The 18,140-nt window shown below is 47.6% G+C and overlaps 1 protein-coding gene across 1 annotated transcript in view; it reads right to left on the bottom strand.

The window, feature by feature from the left end:
• The window catches only part of CRAMP1 (cramped chromatin regulator homolog 1), a 103,278-nt gene that overhangs the window by 59,615 nt on the left and 25,523 nt on the right, over positions 1 to 18,140 (bottom strand). Inside the window, exon 6 of the mRNA XM_065412180.1 lies at positions 11,672 to 11,720. Within this exon, the coding sequence (XP_065268252.1) occupies positions 11,672 to 11,720 (49 nt within the window). The remainder of the gene's footprint in view (positions 1 to 11,671; positions 11,721 to 18,140) is intronic.

Below are 18,140 nucleotides of genomic sequence, written 5' to 3'. Positions count from 1 at the left end.
TAATCTAAAAGGATGAGAGAGAGATGAAGAATGCTACATCAATATATTCACATGGAAATTCACCATGTCTACCCCTGGATATTATTTCATGACATTAGCACTCAAAATTTCTACTTTTTACCCTCCTTTAAAATGAAAGAAAAGAGCTCTCCTTCAAGTTTACATGTCCTGCTGTGGTGGAATGATTTCTCTTACTCCCTTTTCAGTAAGGCATGAGGTTTTTAAATAATATAGGAAGGAGTCCAATAATCAGTTATTGCAACTTTAAACTAGTGTAAAATTAAATATGGCTGAAGGAGGTAGATTCCTAATGCAAACACATGACACAGCAGGGATAGGGGGAGGAGTAAATTAATTTAAAAACAGGACAGATTAATGAGTGAGTATCAAAACAAAAACATCCTGCAACTAAAATAGTTATCTTAAAAATATGCTCTTCCTGCTTAGCTCTTGGTTTCTTTTAATCGGGGATGTTTCCAAACCTAACAAAGTGCTGAATATTCAAAAACCGATATTACACAAAACATGATTAAGAATCTTTAGTATTAGTTCACATCCTCAGCATTTCCTATCTGCTGAAATAGAGCTTGTGATGTTTGGGGGCTTTCTGCAGTATAGATTCCAATTTGATTTAGGTATTGAGAGATTAATTGAGAGTTATCAAACATGAATGTCAAATATATCAATTTTAATCCTACAGTATGCCCAAGCACCCAACTCCCAGCGAAATCAAAGGGAACTGAAGCACAGGACCTTGCAATACCATTCCTACACCAAACAAAGCAACCCTCTGAGTTTAACCGAGAATGCAAGCATTCATCAAATGGACACAAAATAAAAAATTTCTTACTTGTGCTATTAACATTATCAAATTATTTGAATTCTTTGATTTGTCAGAGATGCTGTACACATTACCATTGGTGGTGGTTATTTTGTTTTGAATTTCTCTCAGTTTAGAAATAGAACATCCATCTACCCACATACACAGCCCCTATTACCACAGTATCCAAGCACCACACAATCTCTAATACATTTAACATTAGCACACCGCCCTATGTGGGCACTTGAGGCACACAGAGATTAAGGGATTTACTCAAGTTCACCCAGGATGTCTGTGGCAGAGTAGGGACTTGAACATAAACCTCCTACACGCTAGGCTAGTGGTCCTGCCCACTGGTTCATCCTTCCTCTAACAGATTACTTGGTTTCACTTTCTAGGCCTTATGAACTAGCACGCAACTAACACTGGATTTACAAAAACACAGCCAGAGTAGGTTTAAATCCCCCACGTGTCTTCAGTGAATTTAAAAAATCCACAGAAACATTTCTCTTGAGCCTAGGCTTTCTAAAACCTTTGTTTACTAAATAAAACATAAAATATGGGGCTAAATCCACCAGCGTCACTTTTAACAACTCTAATACAATATGATGTGATTGGAATAACAGAGACTTGGTGGGGTAACTCACATGACTGGAGCACTGTCATGGATGGGTATAAACTGTTCAGGAAGCACAGGCAGGGGAGAATAGATGGAGGAGTTGCACTGTATGTATGATAGCAGTATGATTGCTCAGAGCTCCAGTATAAAACTGGAGAAAAGCCTGTTGAGTATCTTTGGGGTAAGTTTAGAGCCGAGAGCAACAAGGGTGATGTGGTGGGCGTCTGCTATAGACCATCAGACCAGGAGGATGAGGTAGATGAGGCTTTCTTCAGACAACTAACAGAAAATTTCAGATCACGGGCCCTGGTTCCAATTGGGGACTTCCATCACCCTGATATCTGCTGGGAGAGCAATACAGCAGTGCACAGACAATCCAGGAAGTTTTTGGTGTGTTGGGCACAACTTCCCGGTGCAAGTGCTAGAGGAACAAACCAGGGGCCATGCTCCTCTTGACCTGCTGCTCACGAACAGGGAAGAATTTGTAGAGGAAGTAGAAGTGGGTGGCAACCAGGACAGCAGTGACCATGAGATGGTCGAGTTCAGGATCCTGACCAAAGGAAAAAAGGAGAGCAGCAGAATACGGACCCTGGACTTCAGAAAAGCAGACTTTGATTCCCTCAGGGAACTGATGGGCAGGATCCCCTGGGAGACTAATATGATGGGGAAAGGAGTCCAGGAGAGCTGGCTGTATTTTAAAGAAGCCTTATTGAGGGCGCAGGAACAAATCATCCCAATGTGCAGAAAGAACAGCAAAGATGGCAGGCGACCAGCTTGGCTTAACAGTGAAATCTTCGGTGATCTTAAACACAAAAAGGAAGATTACAAGAAGTGGAAACTTGGACAGATGACTAGGGAGGAGTATAAATATATTGCTCAAGCATGCAGGGGTGTAATCAGGAAGACCAAAAGCACAATTGGCATTGCAGCTACCAAGGGATATGAAGGGTAACAAGAAGGGTTTCTACAGGTATGTTCGCAACAAGAAGGTGGTCAGGGAAAGTGGGGACCCTTACTGAATGGGGGAGGCAGCCTAGTGACAGATGATGTGGGAAAAGCTGAAGTACTCAGTGCTTTTTTTGCCTCGGTCTTCACAGACAAGGTCAGCTCCCAGACTCTCTGCACTGGGCAGCACAATATGGGGAGGAGGCGAGTAGCCCTCAGTGGTGAAAGAACAGGTTAAGGACTATTTAGAAGAGCTGGACATACACAAGTCCACGGGGCTGGATGCAATGCATCCGAGGGTGATGAGGGAGTTGGCTGATGTGATTGTAGAGCCATTGGCCATTATCTTTGAAAATTTGTGGCGATCGGGGGAGGTCATGGACAATTGGAAAAAGGCAAACATAGTGCCCATCTTTAAAAAAGGGAAGGAGGAGAATCCGGGGAACTACAGACCGGTCAGCCTCACTTCAGTCCCTGGAAAAAATCATGAAGCAGGTCCTCAAGGAATCCATTTTGAAGCACTCAGAGAAGAGGAAGGTGATCAGGAACAGTCAACATGGATTTATTTACCAAGGGTAAGTCATGCTTGACTAACCTGGTTGCTTTCTATGACGAGATAACTGGCTCTGTGGATATGGGGAAAGCAGTGGACGTGATATACCTTGATTTTAGCAAAGCTTGATACTGTCTCCAGTATTCTTGCCAGCAAGTTAAAGAAATACGGATTGGATGAATGGACTATAAGGTGAATAGAAAGCTGGCTAGATCGTCGGGCTCAACGGGTAGTGATCAACAGCTCGATGTCTAGTTGGCAGCCGGTATCAAGCGGAGTGACCCAGGGGTCAGTCTTGGGGCCAGTTTTGTTCAACATCTTTATTAATGATCTGGATGATGGGATGAATTGCACCCTCAGCAAGTTTGTGGATTACACTAAGCTGGGAGAAGAGGTTGATTTGCTGGAGGGTAGTAGGGATTGGGTCCAGAGTGAACTACACAAATTGGAGGATTAGGCTAAAAGAAATCTAATGCGGTTCAACAAGGACAAGTGCAAAGTCCTGCACTTAGGATGGAAGAATCCCATGCACTGCTACAGGCTGGGGACCGACTGCCTAAGCGGCAGTTCTGCAGAAAAGGATCTGGGGATTACAGTGGACGAAAAGCTGGATATGAGTCAGTGTGCCCTTGTCGCCAAGAAGGCTAACAGCATATTGGGCTGCATTAGTAGGAGCACTGCCAGCACATCGAGGGAAGTTGTTATTGCCTTCTATTCGGTACTGGTGAGGCCACATCTGGAGTACTGCGTCCAGTTTTGGGGCCCTCCACTACAGAAAGGATGTGGGAAAATTGGAGAGTCCAGCAGAGGGCAATGAAAATGATTAGGGGACTGGGGCACATGACTTACGAGGAGAGGCTGAGGGAACTGGGACTATTTAGTCTGCAGAAGAGAAGAGTGAGGGGGGATTTGATAGCAGCCTTCAACTACTTGAAGGGGGGGGGGTTCCAAAGAGGATGGAGCTAGGCTCTTCTCAGTGATGGCAGAACAAGGAGCAATGGTCTCAAGTTGCAGTGGGGAAGGTCTAGGTTGGATATTAGGAAAAACTATTTTACTAGGAGGGTGGTGAAACACTGGAATGGGTTACCTAGGGAGGTGGTGGACTCTCTATCCTTAGGCCTGCTCTACACTAGGCGTTTATGTCGAATTTAGCGCCGTTAAATCGAATTAACCCTGCACCCGTCCACACCACGAGGCTATTTAGTTCGACATAGAGGGCTCTTAAATTCGACTTCTGTACTCCTCCCCAACGAGGGGAGTAGCGCTAAATTCGACATGGCCATATCGAATTAGGCTTGGTGTGGATGGAAATCGACGGTAATAGCTCCGGGAGCTATCCCACAGTGCACCACTCTGTTGACGCTCTGGACAGCAGTCCGAGCTCTGATGCTCTGACCAGCCACACAGGAAAAGGCCCGGGAAAATTTGAATTCCTTTTCCTGTCTGGGCAGTTTGAATCTCATTTCCTGTTTGGACAGCGTGGCGAGCTCAGCAGCAGTGGCAACGATGCAGAGCTCTCCAGCAGAGATGGCCGTGCAATCCCAGAATAGAAAGAGGGCCCCAGCATGGACTGATCGGGAAGTCTTGGATCTCATCGCTGTGTGGGGCGAGGAGTCCGTGCTTTCCGAGCTGCGCTCCAAAAGACGGAACGCAAAGATCTATGAGAAGATCTCGAAAGCCATGGCAGAGAGAGGATACAGCCGGGATGCAACGCAGTGCCGCGTGAAAATCAAGGAGCTGAGACAAGGCTATCAGAAGACCAAACAGGCAAACGGACGCTCCGGATCCTAGCCCCACACATCCCGTTTCTACGAGGCACTGCATTCCATCCTTGGTGCGGCTGCCACCACTACCCCACCACTGACCGTGGACTCTGAGGATGGGATATTGTCCAGGGCCGGTTCCTCGGACATGTTAGCGGACGGGGAAGATGAGGAAGGAGATGAGGAGGACGAGGCAGTCGGCAGCGCTTACCAAGCTGATTTCCCCGACAGCCAGGAGCTCTTCATCACCCTTACAGAGATCCCCTACCAACCCTCCCCAGCATGTAACCCGGACACAGATTCAGGGAAAGGATCAAGCGGTAAAGTGCTTTAAACATATAAACCTTTATTTTTTACAAAACTTGAATATTAATACTAATAACAATCTTTGATTCATGATTTCTTCCCCCTGGGCGCTTAAATAATCAGTAACAAGTATTTGTAAAAAAATCAAACAGTGTCCGGTTGTGCATGATTGTGCTGCCCAAGCTGCTCCACTCTTTTGTCGCTGCTACTGCAGCTATATGAAAAGCCGGTCTATATGTCCGGGGATAGAGCAGTAGTCCTCCACAGACATCTCAACAAAGCTCTCCTGCAGGTAAAGGGATAGCCTGTTCATCAGGTTCCTGGGGAGAGCGGCTTTACTTGGTCCTCCAAAGTAAGAGACGTTCCCGCGCCAGGAGACAAGCAGGTACTCTGGAATCAGTGCCTTGCAGATCATGGCGGCATAGGGCCCCGGTCTCTGCATGCTTTCTCGAAGCATCCTCCGGATCTCGGTGTCCGGGATCCTCATGAGGGTGATGTCGGTCATGACAACCTGCTTTGAATTAGGTAGGGGACTGTTAGTATTGGGACTGCTTGCAACAAGTTCCTTTACAGAACTGTGACCGCTGGTTTACAGCCACGCGGTGGGGGCAGGAGAGGGTCAGCATCCAGGGATCTTTCCCTGGCACATCCGCGAGGGGGTGGGACAGGGCCACAGTTCTTGCTTGGCCGACTGCTGGCAGCACAGACTGGCATTGCTTTCAATGTGAAAGGTGGCCAGTGGTACTCCTAAAGTTTTAATCTGCAACAAGTCTACGGCTTACCATCTTTGCCTGCTACAGAGAGTACCGTGTCCTGCCCCGGTTCCCAGATCGGCAGTGCAAAGGCCCAGGCACTGAAGGCGAGGTTCGAAAATTCGACCTTGTCCTCAGTGCGCATGTGATAGGTGTGGTTCATGGTCTTGTTCACGGAGAAAGACTATGTTCTTGTGAATCAAGGTTCTTGATTCACAACTACATTTATCTTTCGGAGGAATTCACTGCCTTTTCCTCATTCCCACAGCCACATCTGCAACTGTCTCCCAACCCAGCCTGGAATCACACTCCCAGAGGCTAGCGCACATTAGGCGGAGGAAGAAGAAGACGCGAGAGGACATGTTCTCTGAACTTATGGGCTGCTCCCGAGCCCAGGCAGCACAGCATAACCAGTGGAGGGAGAATTTGTCCCAAATGCACCGGAAACACATGGAACGTGAGGAGAGGTGGTGGCAGGAAGACCAGCAGGCGACTCAAACGCTGCTTGGACTTCTGAGGGAGCAAACGGACACGCTCCGGCGCCTTGTTGATGTTCTGCAGGAACGGAGGCAGGAGGACAGAGCCCCGCTGCAGTCTATCAGGAACCACACTCCCCCGCCACCAAGTCCCATACCCCCCTCGCCCAAAGTCCAAAGAAGGAGGGGCGGGAGAGTCCGTGAAAACTCTCACTCCACCCCTGCAGACTGCTCAAGCACCAGAAGGCTGTCATTCCCCAAAATTTGAAAAGTCCTTTCCTGGCCGCCTCAAGCAAGCCCCCGTCCAAGTTTCACCCCCCAGTTTCATGTGTGGTTGTTAATAAAAAATACGTTTTTGTTCATTACTGTTTCAGTCATGCTGTTTTGAGGGAGAGTCTGTCTGCAGGGGGGGAAGGGGCTTGGTAATTGGACAGGACAGTCACCTTTAGCAGGCTACAAAGGCGGGGGCAGGTCCAGCAGCAGGGCACATACACAGTGCACTGACTAGTTACCCTGGTCAGTCTGGGAGGTGGTTTTCATGTTGTGTGCGTGGGGTGGGGGTGGGGGGGGGTTGCTCTGTGACTTTGTGGCGGGGGAGGGCAGTTACAGATGTTATGCAGCGGTCCTTGTCCTGGATCACAGAGCCACGCAGCAGGGGATCTGTAACCCTCCTCCCCCTGCCATCAAGTCACATAGCCCCCCCATACACGCAGTCCCGCTCAGGAGGGCTGGCAGGCTCCGTGGAAACAACCAATCCGCCACTGCGATTCCTGTCATTCCTGGAGTTTAGAAGGATCATTTGCATCACTACACTACACCCGCTCCCCACCACAGTCTGCGTCCCAGGTTTAAAACATTCCCCCGAAAACAGTAATAAATACAACGGTGTTCATTAACAAAATAAAACTAAATTTATTTTTTTGGAAGGGGGTGGAGGGGGTCTGTAACTGGAGAGGATAGTCATCCTTAACTGGGTAAAGAAACGGGGGCAGGTTCAGCTGCTCTGTACAGAAACTTAAAAGTCACTGGTCACCCTGCTCAGTGTGGAACCAGGCTTTCAAAGCCTCCCGGATGCACAGCGCGTCCCGCTGTGCTCTTCTAATCGCCCGGCTGTCTGGCTGGGCGTAATCAGATGCCAGGCTATTTGCCTCAACCTCCCATCCCGCCATAAAGGTCTCCCCCTTGCTCTCACACAGATTGTGGAGCACACAGCAAGCAGCTATAACAATGGGGATATTGGTTTCGCTGAGATCACAGCGAGTGAGTAAGCTTCTCCATCTCCCCTTGAGACGTCCAAAAGCACACTCCACCACCATTCTGCACTTGCTCAGCCGGTAGTTGAAGAGTTCTTTTTCAGAGTCCAGGGCGCCAGTGTAGGGCTTCATGAGCCAGGGCATTAGCGGGTAGGCTGGGTCCCCGAGGATCACTGTAGGCATCTCCACATCCCCAAGAGTTACTTTGTGGTCCGGGAAGTAAATACCTTCCTGCAGCCGTCTAAACAGACCAGAGTTCCTGAAGACGCGAGCGTCATGAACCTTGCCCGGCCATCCAACGTTGATGTTGGTAAAACGTCCCCCGTGGTCCACCAGTGCTTGCAGCACCATTGAAAAGTAGCCCTTTCGGTTGATGTACTGGCTGGCCTGGTGGTCCGGTCCCAGGATAGGGATGTGAGTTCCATCTATAGCCCCACCGCAGTTTGGGAATCCCATCGCGGCGAAGCCATCTATGATCACCTCCACGTTTCCCAGGGTCACTACCTTTGAGAGCAGTACCTTGACGATTGCGTTGGCTACTTGCACCACAACAACCCCCACGGTAGATTTGCCCACGCCAAACTGGTTCGCGACAGACCGGTAGCTGTCCGGCGTTGCAAGCTTCCAGAGGGCTATGGCCACTCGCTTCTGGACAGTCAGGGCTGCTCGCATCCGGGTGTCATTGCGCTTCAGGGCAGGGGACAGCAACTCACAAAGTTCCAGGAAAGTCCCCTTCCGCATGCGAAAGTTTCGCAGCCACTGGGATTCGTCCCAGACCTGCAGCACTATGCGGTCCCACCAGTCAGTGCTTGTTTCCCGTGCCCAGAATTGCCGTTCCACAACATCCAGATGACCCATTGTCACCGTGATGTCCTCGGAGCTGGGTCCTGTGCTTTGTGAGAGGTCTGTGCCCCTCTCAGAGTTCAGGCCCTCACCGCGGTGCCGTAGCCTCCTCGCCTGGTTCATCTGCATCTGCCTCTGGGAAAGGTGGATGATAACCTGCGAGGCGTTCACAAGTGCCACAACTGCAGCGATGGTCGCAGCGGGATCCATGCTCGCAGTGCTGTGGCGTCCGCGCTGTCACTGACCCGAAAAGCGCGCGAACTGATTTCCCGCCGGCGCTTTCAGGGAGGGAGGGAGGGCGGTATTGACAGACGGATGACGACAATTACCCAAAAGCACCCTCGACCCTTTTTTTTTTTACCCAGAAGGCATTGGCGGCTCGACCCAGAATTCCAATGGGCAGCGGGGACTGCGGGAACTGTGGGATAGCTGCCCACAGTGCACCGCTTCCAATGTCGACGCTTTCCCCGTTAGTGTGGACTCACAAAGTCGAATTACTGTCCTTAGTGTGGACACACAAGTTCGACTTTGCAATATCGATTCCACATATTCGATTTAAGTGAAATCGAAATACCCTTGTAGTGTAGACATACCCTTAGAGGTTTTTAAGGCCCGGCTTGACAAAGCCCTGGCTGAGATGACTTAGTTCGGGTTGGTCCTGCTTTGAGCAGCAGCTTAGACTAGATGACCTCCTGAGGACTCTTCCAACCCTAATCTTCTATGATTCTACAAATACATGTACACAAAAAGCTCTGTTCTCAGTTTGGTACCTCCTGTTTACACAATCCAGGGACGCAACTCCAGTACTATAAAAATAGGTTGTAAGGGAGGTGTGGGTTGGCTAGAAAGTGATGAAAAGTCCCAAGAATGTTTTACAATACTTTGTTCCATAGTTGCCCAGTATAGAGATTCTAGCTGGCCACTGTTGGAGCAAAGACTAGATGGACCACTGGTCTGAACTGGTATAGCAATTCCAACATTCCGAAATAAGTTAGAATTAGCTCTATTTTGGCCTATTTTCTAGACCCCCACGGCTTCAGGTAACTGCTGACAGCAGTGCAAAAAGCTTTACATTTGCTCAATTCTAGATGTTTCTGGGATTTTTAAGGTAACTAAATCAAGTGTGACATTTTGTGCAAAGGATTCTTAATTGTCTGAAATAATTAGTGGATTAAGTTTCCAATCAATACTTGCTATTTGCAGCCCGGGTTTTCAGCTGCAAAGATTCTGACCAATATATCTAGTCATTTAGTTTTGATAAATAATGAGTGAGGATCTTGTAGAAAGTCAGAGATGCTGCATGGTCTAAGTAGAATGAAAGAGGTCAAGACCCTAAGTTCAAGTCCCAGCTATGCCAGTAACATGCTGGGTAATTCCTCACAGTTCCTCTGCATCTCAAAGTTTCCACACTTGTCAAATAAGGCTAATAGCTACCTATCTCATGAGGGGATTGCGAGGATAATCTAGTTTCATATATGTTTCCTGTTGTGTTTGGGAAGGGGGAAGAGAAAGATCGCCTGCAACTAAGAGTGTGATTATGGCTTTCTAGCACCACAGGGGGTAATTTCAGCAGCACAGTGAGCTGGAGAAAGAAGGTTTTAGTCCATATTGTATTTGACTGTGCATGTGGAGTTGCGGGGCTGTGTCTCTATCCATCTTCCCTGGATTAATGTACACAGACTGCCATTTGGGTAATGGAAATACAATTTTACACACACTGCTGTAGTGCAGTTTGCTCATCGGAATGACAGGAAACTTTTCGGGCAGAAAGAGGATGTCCCTCTTCTGCCTGATAAGAGCAGAGTCAATCTGCGCTATTTCATCTGCCAAAGAGTAAATTATTCTGGATTTCCCAATAAGAAAAGTAAAATCTATCTACACTCCAGGTCATATTAAGAGATTGAGTTTTAATATATTTAAGTGCAAGAATCCAAGTTTCTGAAATGCTTGGATATGAGACAAAATCTTTGTAAGATAAATATCTAACTTTCTCCCAGACAATCACCATTTGGTTAGAACAGATGAGATTAAAGAAAACTAAGGCCCCAGTCCAGCCAAGTGACACTGACAAGAAAACCCCTGAGCCTGTAAACACCACACTACAGGAGTGGGGCCTAAATTTGCTAAAAATGAGCAAGTTCTTGTCATCATGTTGTGCTGGTCAGAGTGCTTGGATGACACTGACTTTATAAGAGATCCCCAATCCACCATATATACCTATGTCCTAAAGTCTAGGTGTTAGAGTAATGAGCCATTTAGAAATGCCTAAGAGCTAAAAATATAACTAGTACTCCCTTAGCACAAATACAGTATCTAAATAGGCCTACAACTGGTGAAACTGTTCATATACGCTAATACAGTTATGCTTATTAAAAAAATGTTTAACTGAACCTACGTGCAAGAGCACAAAAACGGCTATAAAAGCAAAATAGTGATGGGAAGAAAAAAAGAAAAGCAGACTAAAAATCCCAAAATTTAAAAAAAGGATTATATGTAAAATTACATGGCTGGCACACAAGATCAAACCCAAGTGGCAATTTTTAGCACATCACTTTTGCTCTAATTTTAACAGACAGAAGCAAACTATCTAGAGAACAGCCAACAGGCTATTCCAAGATTTGTGAGCCTATCACAAGTCTTACAAAAAAAGTGCACCCTGGAGAGGGGAGGTCATTAAGATGAAGGTCAAATGCTCCGTTGTAAAGTTCATGATGACTGTATACAAGGAAAGGATTCGAAGAAACTGTCAGCATTGAAAAGCAGAACAATTCAATTATTTAACCCTCCCTCCACCTCCCAAGAAGTATTTCATGCATTCATTTCTAAAAAGTAGTAGAACTTCCTACCACTTATATAATCCAGGGGATAGTGAAGTTCAGCAGTGAGGCCCCAATCCTGCTTGAAGTCAAGGAGACTACTTGTGCTTACAGTTAAGTACATCCATAGGTGTTAACAGGATCGGGGCCTAAGGTACATTGGCAGAGCTGTGTGAAGGCCTAAAACCACAGTAGCGTCGGTGCTGAAAGTCATATTCTGTACATTCAAATCAACTTTTTTTTTTTTTTTTTTTTTTTTTTTTGGAAGACATCTTCTACAAAGCATTCACACTATCAAGGAATATCTTAAACTTTACCCCTGGTGTATTTACTATTTAAATTAGTTTGCCTCTCAGGAAAAGGTAGGGGAAAATATGAAACAAGGTTATTTCATATTTTTCAGCATATTAAATCAAATTACAGCCCTTACAAAGTAATAAATGCTCTCTGCACTGGGCCATCAACTCAGCAAACAAGCTGCTTTATGGTCTGCTTTTATTAGTTGCGAAAAAAATTCTTACTTACCCAATTTGAATCAGTTCATTAAGTTTTGTTGCATTTTTATCATCCATACCTTTAAGTGAAAAAGAAAACAAATATAACACACTATATTAGGAATTAAATAACAGGACACAAATTATAATCATGTCTGCTTGCCTTATAGTTTAGGATGTTGTATTACAATGGGAAGATGCTTTTGATTAGCATAAAAATACCAGGGCTACAACGAAGTTCCTGAACATATTCTATTCATATGCCTCAGTATAGTACAATTCAGTTTAAGCAAGACACGTAGGATTTATACACACCCTGCTGTGTTAATTACATTTCAGTCACAGATTAAAAGACAAAAGTTCATCAGTTCTGCAAAGGCCCTAGGTTACTCGGTGTGGATTGGACATTGCAGTATTGACAGCAAAGATACCTGCTCTTCATGCTCTGAATCTATGTTGCTAAGGCAGCATAGCACTATGGAGAAGCCTGAAGCCCTCACAAGTTTGGATGCCATACAAGAAAAAAATAAAAACACACATACACCCCCACATCCTATGCAATGTACTGCACATTTTGAAACACACATTATGATAACCTGATTTATATCCTCTAGGGCAACAAAGCCTGGATCTACTTGCAGAGGAATTGACCTTTCCCCAGCAATGCTGGATGTCATTCCTGACACGCTTTCATCCTTCCATGGCATCTGCAATTTCTGGGAATGCAGACGACTGCCTACTTTCCAAAGGAAAGATAAATAAGCCGATTCCGGCAAGCAGCAGGGCAGACCTGCAATAAATAATACCTGGGAGGGGAGGTTGCTGCTCAAGTCTATTGGGCAAACAGAAACAGAAAGAATTTTCATAGACAACATGCATGCATCCTCAAGATCACTGGGCATGACTGATGATTTCCTGTCACATTCAAGATGGGGTCAGTTGATGCTCCTGGTCATTCTAAGGGTATGTCTACACTACGAAATTAGGTCGATTTTATAGAAGTCGATTTTTAGAAATCGATTTTATACAGTCGATTGCGTATGTCCACACTAAGCGCATTAAGTCGTCAGTGCATCCTCACTACCTTGGCTAGCATCGACTTACGGAGCGGTGCACTGTGGGTAGCTATCCCACAGTTCCCGCAGTCTCCACCGCCCATTGGAATTCTGGGTTAAGCTCCCAATGCCTGATGGGGCAAAAACATTGTCGCGGGTGGTTTGGGGTACTTGCCCCTCCCTCCATGAAAGCAACAGCAGACAATCGTTTTGCGCCAGACACGAGGGCAATTAGAAGAGCACAGCAAGGAGCGCTGCGCATCAGAGAGGCTTTGAAAACCAGTTTCATGACTGGCCAGGCTTCGGTGTGACAGTTGTGTGTGTTTCTCCTTGATGCAAACCCGCCCCCTTTGTTGATTTTAATTCCCTGTAAGCCAATCACCCTCCTCCCTTCGAAATAAAGTAACTATTGTTTTGAAACCATGCATTCTTCCTTTATTAATTAAAAAAAATATGAGATAACGGACAAGGTAGCCCAGGTGGGGTGGGGACGAGGGAAGGACAAGGCCACATTGCCTATTGTAGCCACACTAAAAATCAAACTGTTTGAATGACAGCCTTCTGTTATCTGGGCCATCCTCTGGAGTGGAGTGGCTGGGTGCACGGAGCCTCCCCCCCCACGTTCTTGGGCATCTGGGTGAGGAGACTATGGAACATGGGGAGGAGGGTAGGGGGGTTATACAGTGGATGCAGCGGGGGTCTGTGCTCTTGTTGGCTTTCCTGCAGCTCCAACAGATGCTTCATGATGTCGGTTTGCTCCCCCATTAGCTTCAGCATCGTGTCCTGCTTCCGCTCTTCGCGCTCACTTAATTCTTTCCTGGCCTCTGCCACTGAATGCCTCCATGCATTAAGCTGTGCCTTATCAGTGTGGGAGGACTGCATGAGCTCAGAAAACATGTCATCGCGAGTGCATTTTTTTCACCTTCTAATCTGCGATAATCTCAGGGACAGAGATGGTAGGGGGAGCGTAGAAACATTCTACGATTCTGGGGGGACTGCATGGTCACCTGTGCTGCTGAGTTCGCCACGCTGACCAAACAGGAAATGAAATTCAAAAGTTCCCGGGGCTTTTCCTGTGTACCTGGCTAGTGCATTGGAGTTCAAAGTGCTGTCCAGAGCGGTCACAATGGAGAACTCTGGGATAGCTCCTGGAGGCCAATACCGTCAATTTGCATTTGCACTACCCCAAATTCGACCCAGCAAAGTCGATTTTAGTGCTACTCCCCTCGCCGGGGAGGAGTACAGAAGTCGATTTTAGAGCCCTTTAGGTCAACGGAATGGGGTTGGTTGTGTGGACGCATTCATTTTTAAAATCGACCTAATGCGGCTAAATTTGACCTACCCTGTAGTGTAGACCAGGCCTAAGACAAGGTGCGGAGAAGCGGGAGATACACTGCTGGTATCTTCTATTGACAATGCAACCTGCCCTGCCTTTGTCATGAAGCAGATCAAAATTGCTTCTCCAAGATGGATGAGCACACTGGAGATCTTTAGACTAACAGAATAAAGTGAATGTGAACAGTCTAAACAGTTCAATTCATGAGACAATAAAGTAAAATCCCCTAGTGAGGAGAGAATGTAGTAAAAAGTCCCCAGGGGCACCACTATACAGTAGGGAATTCAAATGATCCACCAATTATGCCTGTTGTGGTTGTTATTTTATAAATAATGCAGTCTTTAAAAGGAAATAAAAGTTTAGAACATTCTACATTTAGTTCCCACATCCCACCAGCAAAGCCATACACATAGATGCTACACCATCCCCGCTAAGGCACTGGTCCCACCAAAAATGCTTGGGTCCAGACTGAAAGAAACATAGGACAAACTAGTGCGGACACGGCTAAATAAGTTGATTTATTTAGAATGCATCTTACCGAACTGTTTAAGTTTTTATTGCTGATTATGACTGATAACGTTTATTCGTTTAAAGTATTTATTGTTATATAAAGATTTAAGGCCTGACTTGGAAAACAGCATCATCCCAGAGTGTGATTTTGCAGGCACAAATAATGGCAGATGCATGTGATATAGTTTATATATTTAATTGCTTGATTTTCAGGAACAACCAGGTAGCCAGATATATAAATTAAATGTATTTCACCTGCAAAACTGTGGATGGTTCTTAAAACAAATAAATAAATAAAATAAAAAAAGAAAGGACAGTTACTCACCTTCTTATAATTGTTGTTCTTCGAGATATGTTGTTCACATCCATTCCAATCAGGCATGTGCGTGACACATGCGCGGTCGTTGGAAAACTCTTCCCTCAGCAGCTCCCATCGGGTTGGCTAGGGAACCCCTGGAGTGGCACCCTTAGGGCGCTCAATATATGACCCTGCCGACCTGACCCCCCTTCAGTTCCTTCTTGCCGGCTACTCCGACAGAGGGGAAAGAGGGTGGGTATTGGAATTGACGAGACCACCACATTTCAAAGAACAGCAGTTACAAGAAGGTGAGTAACCGTCTTTTCTTCTTCTTCGAGTGTTTGTTCATGTCGATTCCAATCAGGTGACTCCCAAGCTCTCCCATAGGGGTGGGGTCGGAGTTAAGGAATCACTGTTTGGAGACCTGCTCTGCTGAAAGCTGAGCCGTCTCTAGAATGCAGGGTGATGGCATAGTGAGTGGTAAACGTGTGCACCGGGGAGCAGGTTGCCGCTCTGCAGATTTCCTGGATGGGCACCTGGGCCAGGATAGCAGTGGACAAGGCTTGAGCTTGTATCGAGTGGGCCATAATAGCCAGGGCTGGGAACTTGGCAAGGTCATAACAGGTACGGATGCAGTCCATGATCCAGGAAGAAATGTGTTGTGAGGAGACCAGAAGCCCCTTCATGCGGTCTGCCACTGCTACAAACAGTTGGTTTGACTTCCTGAAAGGCTTTATGCGCTCAATGTAGAATGCTAGTGTTCTCTGCACATCTAGCAAGTGAAGCATCTGCTCCTGTGCATTAGCATGTGGCTTGGGAAAGAAAACTGGTAGAAGAATGACTTGGCCGATGTGGAATTGGGATACCACCTTGAGCAGGAAGGCTGGGTGCGGCCTGAGCTGTACTTTGCCCTTGAGGGGGTGGGGGTGGGGGTGGGGGAGGAGGCGGAGGTTAACGCTTTTAACTCTGACACCCTCCTAGCCGATGTGATGGCAACCAGAAATGCCACCTTCCATGACAGATACAGAAGGGAGCATGTAGCCAGTGGCTCGAAGGGGGCCACCCCATTAGCCTAGCTAGGACCAGACTGAGGTCCCAAGCAGGTGGACAGGACTGTGGATATAGCCATTCCATGCCCTTAAGGAAACGGCCCACCATAGGGTTGGCGAATACCAAACAACCTAACTCTCCTGAGGCGAGAATGTCCACCATCGCGTCCTCTGATTCAATGATTTCCTCCATCTGTAGACCCATGTTACGGGCAATGCGGCGGAGCAGGTCCTGGTGCGCCCTGTGGTCAATGGGTGGATGATCTGAAGCTGACGCTCCTGCCACCGCCTCATCAGGTGAGGATGACGAGGAAGCAAGTGGGAGTACTGGGTCCCCGTGGCCCTCTATGTGCTCAGATTGCCCCTGGGTTGCATTGGACTTGTCCAGTGGTTCGACAGATGTGACCTGGGCTATGGGAGGGTCTCCGCTGTCTGCTCTGTAGTATGAAGGGGCAGTCTGGACAGGGTCGCCTCTGTAACCCGAGGAGCAGGTCTATCCATCGGTAACCAGGAAGGATGACGTCCCGACGCCACCAACCTAGAAACCCTCGAAGGGGTACCCTGGACCTGATGGTAAGCCCAGGGGTCCAGAAGGGCCATTGCGTGGCGGGTAGCCACTGTGGCTGCCAGGCCGACTAAGCATGTCTCCGGCGCTTATCCGACCTATGTCTACTGCACCACGAGTAATAGGAGTCGGCCTCAGAGTCTGAGGATCCCGAGGGCGATGACCACGGTGATGGCAACCATCCCTGAGCCGGCAGTTGATGCCGAGAAGACGAAGTCGGGGATCGGTGCCGCGACGATCATGTTGAGGATCGGCACTGGCTGTCCCATGACCGAGACCGGTGCCGCGTGTCTGGTGCCGGAGAACGGCTGCTATGCTCTGGTGCTGTGTCTCGGTGCCGGCCCAGCAAGGGTGTTTGCGATTGGTGCCGACCCCTCAGTGCCGGAGACACAAATAGTTGCACTCCCGGCGCCAGGGAATCTTGTACCGAGGCCGGTGCTGGGCACTATTGCGGAGATGGAGACCGGGAACAGTGCCGGTCTGGCAATGAGGAGAGCCTCATCATCGTGGGCTTGATGGCACCCGTCTAGGCGGTGCCAGAAGCTTCTCTCTAACAGCAAGGGGCTGAGGGACAGTAATTTCTATAAGCTCCTTGGCAGCCTCAAAAGTGTCTGGGGTCAAGGGGGGCTCCAACGCCTCCACCAGGCACTGCCCCGCTGGACAGTCACTGAGTGCCAGGCTCAACGGTGCCACCTGGGGCACCGGAGTCAACGGCATGAGATCTTGCTGCTTGGAAGTTGAGGCCTTCCTCTGGGGCAGCAAAGTCTCCCCTGCTGGTCTCACTCTCTGAGGAGAGCGCCCTCTGTCCGCCTTCTTATGGCGCTTGTGGGGCACTGGAGATGTTGACCAGTGCTGGGGCGCTGCTCCTTGCTGCAGTGCCGGGGATCTTTAGTACCGAGGGTCTCTCGCACCATAGTCCTTCCTCAGTACCGATTCACGGACCGATGCCAGGGCACTCCGCACCAAGCTTGAGCTCGGACCTTGGCGGTCCGGTGCCGCTGGACCGAGTGTGGCTTCCATTAACAACTGCTTCAAATGGAAGTTGCATTCCTTTCTAGTTCTGGGCTTAAAAGCCTTACAAATCTTGCAGTGCTCAGACTGATGCGCCTTCCCTAGAAACCTCAGGCGCGAGTCGTGGGGATCGCTATTGGGCATAGGCTTTCTGCATACACCGCAAGATTTAAATCCTTGGGCTTGAAGCATTCCCTGAAGCCCAAGGTGGGGTGAGGGGAGAACGATCACCAAGTCTATACTAACTACAAACAACAATAAATTAATTACAAAACAAAAACAGGGTAGGACTAGGTAATAGGCTAAGGGAACACTTGCAAGCAAGCAAAACGCAGTTCCAATGCTGCCACGGACAGTAAGAAGGAACTGAAGGGGGGTCGGCTTGGCAGGGTCATCTATTTAGCGCCATGAGGGCACCAGTCCAGGGGGCTCCCTAACCGACCCGACGGGAGCTGCTGAGGGAAAAAGTTTCCAATGACCACACACCTGATTGGAATCGACGTGAACAAGCACTCGAAGAAGAATAAAATAAAATCAGGCCTGTGTTTTCTGTATTATCTGCATAAAGAAAGCTAAATAAATATTATGTTAAAAGAAAAATGGGAATTCCATGTAACTGGCCAAAAAAAATTCTTATAGAAAAAAAAATATATATATATCAAAAATCCCTTAAGAA

The sequence above is a fragment of the Emys orbicularis genome, chromosome 10 (assembly GCF_028017835.1).
Source record: "Emys orbicularis isolate rEmyOrb1 chromosome 10, rEmyOrb1.hap1, whole genome shotgun sequence".
Taxonomy (NCBI): domain Eukaryota; kingdom Metazoa; phylum Chordata; order Testudines; family Emydidae; genus Emys; species Emys orbicularis.
This window is presented reverse-complemented; position numbering and strand designations above follow the sequence as displayed.